The sequence below is a fragment of the Panthera pardus genome, unplaced genomic scaffold (genome assembly GCF_024362965.1).
Source record: "Panthera pardus isolate Hobbes unplaced genomic scaffold, ASM2436296v1 HiC_scaffold_1, whole genome shotgun sequence".
Lineage (NCBI taxonomy): Eukaryota > Metazoa > Chordata > Mammalia > Carnivora > Felidae > Panthera > Panthera pardus.
Genome location: NW_026526654.1, coordinates 9,047,089 through 9,060,710, shown reverse-complemented (window position 1 = coordinate 9,060,710; position 13,622 = coordinate 9,047,089). Strand labels below are relative to the sequence as shown.

General features: G+C 55.4%; 1 protein-coding gene across 3 annotated transcripts in view; it reads right to left on the bottom strand.

Moving 5' to 3' along the window:
• RASA3 (RAS p21 protein activator 3) overlaps positions 1–13,622 on the bottom strand; it is a 119,771-nt gene that overhangs the window by 2,103 nt on the left and 104,046 nt on the right. For all 3 annotated transcript variants that reach the window (XM_053907271.1, XM_053907258.1, XM_053907294.1), the window contains 5 exons: positions 13,407–13,513; positions 12,885–12,967; positions 6,668–6,876; positions 4,915–5,018; positions 359–542 (listed from right to left, as the gene is read on the bottom strand). In XM_053907271.1, the coding sequence (XP_053763246.1) occupies positions 359–542; positions 4,915–5,018; positions 6,668–6,876; positions 12,885–12,967; positions 13,407–13,513 (687 nt within the window). The remainder of the gene's footprint in view (positions 1–358; positions 543–4,914; positions 5,019–6,667; positions 6,877–12,884; positions 12,968–13,406; positions 13,514–13,622) is intronic.

Sequence of the window (13,622 nt, the reverse complement as noted above, 5' to 3'; positions counted from 1 at the left end):
GGCCTGGGGGACAGGAAGGTCCAGGGGGCAGGAGGGTCTGGAGGGTCTGGGGGACAGGAGGGTCAGGAGGGTCTGGGGGACAGGAAGGTCCAGGGGACAGGAGGGGCTGGAGGCTGAGGGTTTGGAGGGAGGAAGGTGTGGGGGGCAGGGGGTCTGGGAGGCACTGGGGTAGGCTGGTGCTGTCCCCAGGACACTGTCCAGCACACCCTGGAGAGTGCAGTAAGGCCGCTCTGAGACGGGAAGCCTGCCTCAGTGGTCATGGCTGCATACAGGTAGGTGGCTTCAGGTCGGGCCTCATCCCAGCAAGCTCCTCTCAGCCACTTCCCCTGCCCCTGCCATCCAGATGCCCAGTACTCACTGGCTCCCATACTTGGTCTTTTTGAACTTGTCCCTTCGGTACTGGGCGTGCTCCTGCTCCAGGGCCCCCACCCCAGTGATAACCTGCTTCAGAGTCTTGTAGGTCTCCTGGGGGTCGTCGATGATGAACGTGGAGTACTCCTCCTGCTCGGGGCCGTCGTACACAGATCTGCTGCCACAGGCCTCTGCAGCGTTGGGAGAGGCCAGAAGGTCAGGTGGGACCTCTATGGGGCAGCCTGCCAGGTAAGGGCTGACCATCCCCCCCCCACACACACACACGAAGAAGCAGAGGCTGATGCCTGTTTCTGACCAGCTCATCTCCGGGGCAACCCGCATCTGTCCATGCCCCACCGTTCAGCAAACCAGAGCTGGCAGATGTATGCTTCTGGACGATCGGCCAGGCTGGTGCAAGGGCCTATGGGGTCACCTGGGGTCAGTTTGGGGAGGTGACCTCAAGGAAAGCCCCATCTTAGAAAGGGGGTTCCTGGGCTTCACTCACTTCGGTGACCCAGCATTTACGTGCATACCCCATGGCTGGACACGTGGGCACATGAGAAGCCATCCTCACAGGCGTCACTTCTCAACCAGTCTATGTTAGCAGCTTCCTAGGACCTCTGTCACCCCCACCTGCTAGACAGGTGACTTTCTCATCAGATCACCTCACTCCTGCTGAAGACCATGCTGTGGCCTTCAGGCATCCACAGGAAGCACCCAATCACCTAAGCTGGGCCGGCCCCCCCCAAACCTGTCCTCAGTCACCTGAGCTGGGCCCACGCCCTCAAACCTGTCCCCAGTCACCTAAGCTGGGCCCTACATTCCAGGGCCACAGAGCCAGGTTGGAAGACATGCCATCTGTATAGCATCTGGCCTAGATGAGCCTGGATCTGCGGACCCCTCACCCGTCTGTACTGCTGTCTCATTATCACAGAAGCTCTTATGTACACTTTACTGTCTTTACTTCCAAGTCAGGAAAGATCCCCTAATTCTTACTGAGAAATCACAAGTTTGTAGAAAGGAAAATTGGGAAGATTTAAAGTTTCAAAGGAAAAGAGAATCTGACGTGAAGAAGATAAGTAACTGTAAACATGTGAGGAAAATGGGGGGAGAGCCTGGTGGATGCCCAGGGTGTGGAGTGTGAGTTCAGCCTTTCCCTTTTTATGTAAAACGTGAGGTTATGGTCTCCAGAGCCAGACTAGCTGGATCCCCTCCCCAAAGCCTCCACTTGTGGTAGTGACCTGGCCTTGAGCAGTTTACTTAAGTCCGAGCCTCAGCAAACCCCTCTGGGAAATGGGGGCACCGGTGTTCCAAGAGGCCCCTGCCTGGGGCCTGGCAGTATGTGTGAACTGTGGCTGTTATAAAGACAGAGGAACACAGAAGAGGGTCACAGCCGGCATGGACAGGTCAAAGAGGACACCCCCTGAATAAGCACATGTCTGTGATCAGAAGGCAACCAGAAACAAAGACTCCCACTGCCAGGGTGATGCTGGTGGAGTCAGGCAGACACCTTCAGAATGCAAGGATCTGCAGCTACCTGCATCCTGTGGGGCCCCGGAGCGGAGGGAGGAAGGCAGCGGCGGTGGCTGGGGGAAGAACACGGGCGGCCGGGGCCAGGCTCACCTCACACCTGTGCTAACTGCCTCACAGGGGTTGTTTCATCGGACCCCGGATTAACCCAGGCGGGACAGCACCGTCTCCACCCTGTTCCACGGAAGAGGACATCAGGGCTCGTCTCTGGATGGAGGCCTGGGAATCCCGGACAAACCCAACGCAGGGCACTGAGGACTGTGGCCCACATGGGCCAGGGCTGGCAGCGGCTGAGAGGCCAGACCTAGGAGGAGGCCTGAGGCCCGACGACAGGCAGGTGAAGTGTGGGCTTGAGGCTTTGTGAGTCCTCCTGCTTAATCTTCCCAACACCCTGATGGAGGGGCAGGAGGGGCACTCGTGCCTACTCTGCAGAGGAAGAAGCCGGCTGCTATCCCAGGATGCACCACAAGAGCAGTGACCTGCTGTCACGTTGAAAACCTCATCTGTACTATTCTCTGTCCAGTGGCCCAAGCCCTGCGATGGCTCTTCAACCAGGACCCCACCAGGCCCCGCGCTAACCCTTCCCTGCCTGATGCACTGGGTTTTGTGGTTGGCAGACATCAGGGGCAGGGTTAAAGAACCAGGGGTGCCCAAAGGAGTGTGGCCAGGTGAGTCCATGCCACATGACGGGGGCAGAGGTCAAACCTCTCGCACAGGCAACTGTAACACAGCTTCCTCCGAGGGCCAAAAGGCTGCTCTGCCCAAGAGGCAAGGACTGACGACATCAGATGGAAATAAGCCCCATGGTCCCAGTGCTCAAGAAGACAGTTTGACTAATATAAAGGGAGTATCTCAAGATGATTAGGTTGCTCTGACAACAATCTGCCTCAAAGAAGCACTGAGACTCCAGGCAGAGGCCTGAAGACTGAGAAGTGAGTCAATGCTACAATGCCTAGGTGAAGTGTAAGGTGTCCAATCATGGTGATGCTCTATGAACACCTATCCAGATGATTCCTATACTGGGAGGGAGGCTGAATGTGCAAGACCTCTTTCCATTACTGTCCATCTACCATCCATCTATCCATCCATCATTCACCCATCCAACCATCATCCATCCATCATCCATCCATCCATCATTCACCCACCTATCATCTATCAATCCATCTACCATCTACCCACCCATCATTCACCTACCTATCATCTATCCATCCATCTATCCATCCATCCATCATCCATCTATGCATCCATCATTCACCCATCCAACACCCATCCATCCATCATCCAGAAAACAGGTATTCACCATCTATCCATCCATCATTCACCCATCCAACACCCATTCATCTATCATCCATCCATCCATCCATCCATCCATCATTTATCCACCTATCATCTATCCATCTATCCATCCATCATCCATCCACCTACCATCTATCCATCCATCCATCCATCCTTCACCCACCTATCTATCCATCCATCCATCATCCATCCATCCACCCATCATCCATCCACCTATCATGTATGCCTGTCCATCCATTCATCCAGAAAACAGGTATTCAGTTCCTCCTCAATATCAGGCACTGGGGTAAATACGACCTGCTTCTGGTCTTAAAGGGTCGAGTACATTGAGGGTGAGCAGATCAAAGCTGATTATCACGGCAATGAGAGATAAACACAGGGTTAGGAAAAGCTTCCCACAGCGGGAGACTCAAGACAAGCAGGTATCAGTCAGACTAAGGGGGTGGGGGTAGCATCAGGGGCAAAGGCACAGGGGCTTGCAATGGTGTGATGCTGGAAGCAAGAGGGAGGCTGTGCGTGTACAGAGGCCTGGAAGGTGGCTGATCATGCAAGGCTTAGTCAGCCTCCTTCAGGAACCTCACACGGTGGCTTCAACCTCTGTAACTCCTTGACCCTACCCTCCTGTTTTGGTCATTCTTCTTGGAGGGCTGGGAAGGAGCTGCCATCCCTTGGCTCCAGTGAGGCCTGGTGTAGCCCCGCGGCCACTTCTGCACGGCCTCCGGGAACCTTGGATCCAGGTGCCGTGTGTGCCACTGGGGTAGGTGACTATGCACACGTGCACAGTTGTGTGCATGTGCGTACACATGCTGTTGTCCATGCACATCTGCACGCGAGCTTGTGTTCTAGTGTGTAGACACGGTTGTCTTACATGTGCATGTGTGTGCGCACGTGTGTGTGTGTGTGTGGCTGTGTGTGCACGCACATGTGCCCAGAGCTGGGTGTGGAGTGTGATCTGAGGCTGCCAGAGGGGACTGAGCTCACAGACAGGAAGCTCACCACGTGTACCAGACCAGGACTCAGTATGGTCCAGGCTGAGGCCACCACAGACGCCGCTGGATTAGAGCAGGAGAAGGAAAAGGGAAACTATCTAACAGGCCTAATTCCAGGTCCACGAGCTTTACTTCGCATTCGGAGTGGGCTGAAGGGCCCCTTCCCAGAATCCCTGAATGTGGCTCTGAGAACGACCAAACCCCACTTGGGGACAATGCAGCTCATCTGCCTCCCAGTGGGCTCTTCTCGTGTCGGCCTCTCCTGAACGACAGCCCCAACCAGTCAGGGGTCACCTAATCTGCCCCACCCGCACTGCTACTCTCTGTGGGACATTATGGCGGTTACACGTGCAGGATAATCTAGCTGCAAAATATTACAGCTGGAGCTTCCAACACGCACATGCACACGGCCCTCTCCAATATGGTGTCGGGGGGTATGGAAGGTTATTACACGTAGGATCTTCTCAAGAATTTGGCAGTTTGGAGATTGCAAACGAAATTCCATTTTGAAATTATCTACAGAATCTGTTGTTAAAGTAATTCTGCCACAGAGCTGCCCAAACTGCAGAAAGTGCTTCCCCTTGGTGCTGTGAACGGTAGCACACGGGCCACGGGGAACACTGCACGTGGACCACAGAGGCCCAGAGCACCCATCATCTCTGCAGAAAGCTCCAGGTGTCACTGTCACCGGGACCCAGAGCCACCTGCAACCATGTAAGACAACACCCCAGACCATGTGTTGCCTCACCTTGCATTTTCTCTAGCTTGCTCATGTACAAGTTGAAGAGGGAGTAGATACGCTCTGTCTCTCGGTCCCCATCGATGTCCAGCTGGATGTTTGCTGGGAGGCCACTGGCCGAACACAGCAAGACAAGAACAGAAAGAACGATGTGAACTGTAACATTTCTGTTTTTAAAGACGCTGAAGATGACGGAGTGACCCTACCCCGAGCTCCTCCCTGATGGGGCTGCAGAATAGTTCAGGAGCACTGAGAAGTGACCACGCACAGCCCAGAGGACCAGAGGCCTAAGAGCTGCTGTGACAGCAAGCCAACAAGCTTGTTTTGCCATGGAAAGAAATGATCTGGAATAAAAAGCCGCCCCCTCCCCCCCCGCCCCCACCGCCCTGATGTTGCACTTGGGCCACATGCCCTGAAGGGTCGGTCTGCTGCCCCAGGAGGGGCCAGGCCAGGTCCCTGCTCCTCCCTGAGCCTGCCTGCGGTGGCCCCAGCTCCTGCCCCGGGCGTGGCAGTTTCCCATTCCCCAGACACAGTGCTCAGCCTCTCCTGGGGGGGACCTGGCAGGGATTTTCCCGGGACTCAGCTTCTTCATCTGTGAACCGGATCCTCCCATTCCCACCTCCGTGAGCTTTGGGGGTATTCCTCATACCCACAACCACAACAGACGAGTCACATGGGGCACCCAGGCCTTCTTCCAGAGCTGGCAGAGGGGAGCCTCTCAGGACCCTCAGGAGGCCCGGGAGATAAGGGCTGATCTGGTTTCCAAAGCAGGGGGGTGTGCAGATGACAGGTGCACAAACCAAAGCGGGTGTGAGCAGGTGGTGGGAAACGCCCAGTCTCTTCTTAGCGGAAGCCCGACAGCACCCTGCCCCTGGGAGTTTCCCCTCAGCATGGAACCCCTTCCTTCACTGCCACCCACCCCCAAGGATCACTAGGACCCCGGGCAGAGACAGGAGGAGAGTCAACAGTCGACAGAGCCCTCGTGAGGATGCAGTGTCCTGCGTGGACTCCTCAACAATTGCAAGAACAGCCTAGGAGATTCAGCTACATGTGTGCAGCTAGGCGGCAGCTGGATCTGCCCCCCAATGCAGCCCCTTGGCCAAACTTCCCTGTACAGTGCACAAGCTGGACAACTGTGCTTGGCCACACTGGGTGGCTGTGAGACAGGGGACTCTGTGGGACTCTGTGAAAATATAGCCATTTTTTCCCTTTGCTCCTTTTCCAGCTTCTATTCTTGCTAGGGCCTGTGCGTCTGCCCCACTCTACACCTGCCTTGTAACACGCATAGCATACGTCCTCCTTGTGAGGGACTGGGAAGTAATGCTGTCTTTGGAGTCTTCCAGCACAACAGGTGACAGCTAAGGAGAGACCCACTGGGGTTGTTGTAAATGTTCTCTAAGACCACTGACTCCAAACACCTTGATGCCAAGACCCTGGCTTGAGGGAATAAGTGACTTATGACACCTGGACCCTGTCCTTGCACTGACCAGTTCCTGGACCCTGAGGGGACATGTGCACCAGACCACAATCGTCAATAAAAATGCCAGGCCCCAAGCGAAGAGGAGACTCCTGCTCTTTTCCTCAATCTCCTGGGCGCTCTGTCCGTCTTTCTCTCTGGTCAACAAACTGCGTTTTCACTTCCTGCTGGCTCACGTTTGATTTCCATCCTGCATGAAGCCCAGGGCCTTCGCGGCTGGCCCGTGGGACCCGGGCTGCCGGCATCAGCGGGAGGGTCCCAGGGGCCGGAGAGGCACAGACCTACCCGGTGCAGGGGGAACAGCCAGGAGCTGTGTCCGACGAGGCCCTGCAGCAGAGCCAGTGGCCGTTCAGGTAGGCGGAGGGGTGGTAGACGGTGAGGCGCTTCTTGTTGCGCTGGCTCACTTTGGTGAGGATGTCGATCCAGGCCTTGGCCTCCACACAGTTGTTGGCCTGGATGTACAGAGCTCGCTCCGGCTGGATGACCTGGAACATCTGAGGAGGCAGTGAACTTGTTCAGAGAAGCCACATGGCAAGACATCCTGCCCAAGCCACAAGGGTCATTATTATTGACGCAGACCAGCCCAGGGGCCATGGAGGGAGGGAGGGTAGAGCCCACCCAGAGGCCTGGACAAGCCCAGGGGCCATGGTGGGCACAAAGGGCTTTCTGTTGCCCTTGAACATGATGGAGTCACAAGCCACAGCCTTCCCCCTGGGTGATTCAGGAGGCTGGGTCACTGCTGGTCAGCCCGGCCAAGACACTTCTTTTCCTGGTGTCTCAGGGGGCTCCCTCCAAGAAGCAAAGAAGTAGAACTGCTTATCCCCTAGGGGACCTCCTGAAGTTGACTGTGACCATTACATAAACGGGGCTCTCTCTATGCTGAGAGCAGAGAGCCTGATGTGGGGCTCGACCTTACAAACTGTGAGATCATGACCTGAGCCGAAGTTGGATGCTCAACTGGCTGGGCCACCAGGTGCCCCAGGTCTCCTGACCTTTAAGCTGTGGCAGGCTTCTGCTCAAGGTGTGTCTGAGCTTACCCTGCCCGCCTTCCTGTCCTCACCCCCACACCAGCCTTAGGACCTCCGCATGTGCTATTGTGTTTGCCCCACCCCACCTGACCACCCGGGGGGCTCTTCTTCCAGGTAGGCGTTGCTTCCTCTGTGAGTGTTCTTAGAGCCTCCACTACCTTTCTTATTATTCATTCGACAAACATCCCTGCATACCAGGCACTGTCCTATATTCTGGGGACACAGTGTGCCCCAAACAGAGTTTCTATCTGCACGAACTTCCAGCCAGCAAGGATAAAAAATAACACAAAGTTCAGGGGCTGTGTGTATGTGTTGGGGCGGGGGGGTTGGAGGAAGGGTCAGGAGTCAAACTTCTAAATAAACATCCCGGCTGAGGTCAGAAAGGTGACTAAGAAACAATAAAGCTGAAGGAGGAAGCAGATGAGGAGTTCCAGGCAGAAGGACCAGTAAGTGCAGAGGTCCTGGGGCAGGTGCAGAGGTCCTGGGGCAGCGGGGAAAGGAAGTGCAGAGATCCTAGGGCAGTGGGGACAGGAAGTGCAGAGATCCTAGGGCAGTGGGGACAGGAAGTACAGAGATCCTAAGGGCAGTGGGGACAGGAGGTGCAGAGGTCCTGAGCCCAGGGAGGGTCGGGTGTTCCCAGCAGGAGCAGGCCAGGGTGTACACAGAAGATGGGGGTGGGTGGGTGAGGTGGGCAGTCCAGGGCCCTGGAGGGCTCTCAGGCTGACTTGTCAGAGGGCCCCAGGGGAGGCCTGGAGTCAGGATGTCAAAGGTGATGGTGGGCTTTTCCAAGGGGAGACAGTGTGTATGGAGAGGAGGAACAGGAGTTGATGGTTCTGGGGAGGAGAAGTTGTGTGTCTGAGCTCCTGAGTGAATAGCTTACTTACAAAGACCTGGGCCCCCTGACCCTGCCCCACAAGGTCCTGTTCCTACTGCCCCAGGACCTCTACATGCACACATGCACTGTTGCACAGGCCTCAGACTGCATGAACCTGTGTATGGCTGCAATCCCCAGTGGAGGGTCAGCCTCTAGACAGGAGTTTTGTCTTAATTGTCCTCACAAACTGGCCCCTCTGATGGGGCCCAGCGTGCCACAGGACTGTCTCCCAAATGGACATTAGCCTGGTAATTAGTGAGCACTGTCAGCAGGGGAACTAGCTGATGAATAAGTGATGCTAAAATTAGGTGATTTTCTAAAGCTAAACTGCAGGCCTGATGGAATGAAAAGGCAGGCAGCTGTTTCTCGGACACCGTCCACACTTGCCCGCTGCCATAACATCTGGGAATGCCACCGGCTGAGGGCGCATTGCTCCCAGCCTGCCATCCTGGAGACAGCAGAGTCTCAGGCCCGGGAACAGCTGGAGGTGAGGGAGGCGCAGACACCCAATGCTACAGGATGCCAGTGTCCCAGTTCCTGGAGCAGGTGCATGGTGTGAACACCCCTCAAGCCCAGGAAAACACCCCACCTGCCACGGGGCCGTCTGCTTGCCAAAAAAACTGCCTCAAATAGTCCTGAGGGAGGGACGAGGAATCCAGCTAGGGACTGTACAGGCTGAACGGGAGCTTCTGTCTGTGTCTGCTGTCTGTCCAGCGGGGCGGCCGCCTCCTCTGTCTACCCAGCTAGCACCGCCCACTGGACCATGGGGTCAATCTCAGACCTAGGCGGAGATGCAAGTTCATCATGACTCCTCCTCTGCGACCCTGGGCCAGGACAAGCTCTGAAACAGACCTGCTGTGTCCCCCACAAACACAGTGTGGCCTTAGGCACCTACTGACTACTGACCAATGAGCAAGAGACAGACAAACAGACACAGAAGGAGACAGAAGACAGATCAGATCCCCTGTCAGCTCCCAGGAGGCAGAAGCGGATTCGGGGGCCAGTCCTCTAAACCCTCAGCTGGGTGTCTGCAGCAGGGCCTGTGGGGTGAGACAGTGTGCAGGGGCCATCCTCCTGGGGCCAGTGGTTGCTGTGGATGGCTCCTGGTATCTGAAGAAGGTTCTTACCACATCCAACTCTTCTGAGGCCCCAGCCCAATCTGCGGTTGGCAGGAGGCAGCGCTCAGGAGGCACAGTGAAGCAAATGACCAGAGGTGCAGGGGAGGGAGGGGCTGGCCTGCTCCAGATGGACAGAGTTCAGGCTCTCAGGACAGGCGGTTGGGCCTGAGCTCCTGCTCCCACACGAGGGGCGCAAGCACCCACAAGCCCTTCCGAAGCATCCATGAGCCTGTCTGCTCACTTGCAGATTGGGCCAGAGTCAAACCCCAGACCTGGTGTCCAAACAGCCCTGGTGGCCTTGGAGAGCACAGACTCCAGGGTCCAGAAGGTGCTCCCGCTAAGCGCACAGAGCACCAGCTAAGCCAGCTGTTTCCCCGGACAACCACTGCTTCCGGAGCACAGGAAGTCGTCTGAATTTCTGTTTATTTGTTTGTTTGTTTGTTTTGGTGGGGAGGGGCAAAGAGAGAGGGAGAGAGAGAGAATCCCAAGCAGGCTCCACACGGTCAGTGCAGAACTCGACACAGGGCTTGAACTCACGAATCATGAGATCATGACCTGAGCCGAAATCAAGACTCAGGCGCATAACCAATTGAGCTACCCAGGTGCCCCATCACCTGTCTGAATTTTAAAGGGAATAAACTTTAAAATAGTCAAGGCCCTGAGAATACCTCTATGCTTAAGGGACCATGTCTTCCTGTGCAAAAGGTTCCAAATTAGCACCCTTGGTTAGGACCATTGTGGGGTCCTGCTCCACTGGACCTTCCCTGAACACATTACGAGGGGAATGAATCAGTGCTGAGGAGGCCTCGGGGTTGCCCTTTATACACTATCAGCTGAGCATCGAGCCAGGGCTGGGGTGTGAGCACTGTCTGCAGGCCTGGGCACAGAGGCCACGAGGGGCCATTCCCACACCCACGGAGGGCAGGCCCATGTCAGTGTCACAGGGAGACTGGCCAATGTGCCCTTTCTGTCCACTCCAGCTGCAGCCACAAGTGCAGACAGGCAAAGAGCTGCAGAGAAATGCCCGAACCAGGGCCACTGGCGGAGGCTGGCTGTGGAACAGCAGAGAACACGCACACTCTCTCCCAGGGGAAGCTGACTGTCCAACCCTCACAGCCCCACATCACAGGCTGGGGTTTCTTGAAGGCTGGAAGGCCATGGAATGAGTGGTGTTATTATTTACTCCCCACCATGCTCTACAAAAGACTGCAGATGACTTACATTAATACGCCTAATAAAACAGAAAAATGTAAAAAGTATTTAGAAAATTAGGAACAGAGGGGCACCTGGGGGGCTCAGTCGGTTGAGTGGCTGACTTGACTTTGGCTCAGGTCATTATTCAGGGTCATGGGATCAAGCCCTGTGCTGAGCTCTGTGCTGAGTGAGGAGCCTGCTTGGGATTCTATCTCCCTCTGAACCCTCCACTGTGTACCAGCTCTCTCTCACTCTCTCAAAAAAGAAAGAAAATTAGGAACAAAGAAACAGAAATGGGAACAGACCAGGGCAAAAACAGGACATACATATGCAGATTTCTGGGTGGAAACATCAGGCTCCATGCTGAGGGCCCTGGGGGTTAAGGGCGGCCATTGTACCCCAGGCACCTTACCACCCAGGCTCAGTAGGGATATCATTGTCCAGGCAAAGCCACCAGGGTGAGCAAAGCCACAGGGAACTTTCCTACACACAGAGTCCTCCCCAAGAACAAGGCCTCCAGGTGCACAGTGTGACCTCATGGTCTCCTGTGACAAGACCTGACCCAGTGGCCACAGTGAGATACGTGGAGCAGGGCACTTCCTCCGCCACGAGTTCCAAGGTGTGCAGCAACAAGAAAACTGAGACGTTCATTGCCCTTGCCTGATGCAGCCACAGCAAGTCCAGGGAAACAATATAAATTCTGTTCGCAAATCAAGTGAGAGGTCTTACAAAGATTCTCCTGGGAGCACACAGGAGGTAGTCCTGACCACGGCCTTGCTCCAAAGGTGAACTCCATAATGACTAAAAATACCCAGAGTCCACTGAGGCACGCCTGAAAAAGTCACCAACAGCCCTTGAAACCCGACCCGACCTACCCCGGCCCGATCAAAGCGTGTGCTGGTCAGCGGAATGAAGACACCGTTAGAAGCACTGCGAATTCGCATAGCCACATTGGGCAGGGAAGAACCTCATTCTGAACGAAATGTGGCCCTGCTGTCCTAGAGCCCTAAACCTAACCCGAAACCCTAACCATAAACCCTAACCCAACACTAACCCCTAATCTTTACCAAACCTTAAACCCTAAACCTAACTCTGCCCCACACCCCAACCCTAACCCTAACCCGTAACCCTAACCCCAATCCTAACCCCTAACCACAACCCTAAACCCTAACCCCAGCCCTAACCCCAACACTGACCCTAAACCCTAACCCTAACCCTAACCCTAAACCTTAACCCTCCATGGAGGACAGAGCCCTCCGTGGCAGGAAGCCAGGAAATAGTAGCAAAGGAATGAGGGAGGCAGGGAGCCACTGTGGATGGGCAAGAGCCTGAGGGGGTACTGATGTGGATACAGCTTGGTGTGTCTCCCACAGTCACTGCGAGTGAGCCTCCTAACAAGATGCACCCAGGGGACGTGCTCACCTCTGTGGGATTCCTGACAAAATGTGTCACCTGAACCTACCACGGTGGACCCCCCGACACTCCCAAATTGAGGGACGCCCATAAAAAACTGCCCGTGTGCTTCAAAAACACCAAGTCTGCAAACCACAGAGAAAGGCTGAGGAATGTTCCAGATGAAGGACATGACAGAATGAATGCATCACTGGGTGCTGGTTTCAGGACACACAATGGGTGTAAAGATCACTACAGCACAGCTGATGGCGAGGGGTAACAATGCCACCCCAGTGCTGGCGTCCTTTGGTGGCTGTTCAGGTCATACAAGGAAGTTCTTGTTTTTAGGGAATGAACCAAAATATCTATGTGGTTCAGAAACACATACACACGTGGAGAGAAATGAAGAGATAGAAACAATGGAGTACGCTCAGCAAATGGGAAAATGAAACAACCAGCAGTTCTGGGATGGGGACGTGGGAGCCATGAGAGACACGGGATGGGGACGTGGGATGGAAATGCGGGAGCCCTGGGATGGGGATGTGGGATGGAAACGCGGGAGCCCTGGGATGGGGACGTGGGATGGGGACGCGGGAGCCCTGGGATGGGGACGCGGGAGCCACGGGATATGGACGTGGGAGCCCCGGGATGGGGGACGTGGAAGCCCCGGGATGGGGATGTGGAAGTCCTGCTCTATTGTTGCTGCTTTCCTGTGAGTTCAAAACCAGATCAAAATTAACACTTCCACAGAAACCCCACAGGGTCCCAGAGCCGGTCCGTGGCCCCGGAGCTGCAGGGAAGCACTTTCTGGCAGGTTCTGCCTTCCCCAGCCAGCCTAGCTGCTGGGCTCTACAGCAGGTACAAGTGGGGGCCCACCATGGAGACACAACACTCACGTTCTTCATCTTGAAGGACTCCTCCTCCAGTCTCTCCACTGCCAGAATGTTCTCGATGGGAATGCTGCACAGAGGCTGGTCTCCTGTAGCAAAAAGGGGCTCTCTTAAGGGGGCGGGCAAGAGGTGGCACGGGTACGCAGCACGCAGACCACGGGCTTAAGGGGTTTGGAGTCGGGATGCTGTAGAACACCCCAACCTCACACCGTGTGCCAAGCAGGACCCGGTGCCGCCTCCCAGGAAGCCTAAACCCTCTAGCCACACACTGTCAGGAGCCACGTCAGATCTAGGGGGACACAGCCGACACGGGACCCTGATTCCTACACCTGGCGCCCACCTGCCCAGGCCACCCTGGTGATTATGCTCCGGTGGTAAGAGACGGCTTGCTCTGTGGGACACTTACTCTTTGTCCTTCATTTCACTCGGGAAAAGCAGGTGGTTAACCCCATCAGGGCCACAAACAAGGCTCTGGTCTCTCAGAAAAAAGTATGTGAAATCAAATAAAAAGCTGATTTTTCCCGTTACCTTTGCTTTTCTGGTAGGCAAACTCATGGTTGGTCAGGCGGAACCATCTTTTCTTAAAATTCTTCATTCCAAAGCGTTTCCGTCCCTGTGCCCTCTTAATCATGAACCTGTGTGAGCAGGACATCTTTTCGGAGGATGCTGGGGCTCGGGGCACATACCCTGCCTTCCCCACCCCACAGCCTGAGGTCATGTCTGCAACATCAAAATAAGCTGCCC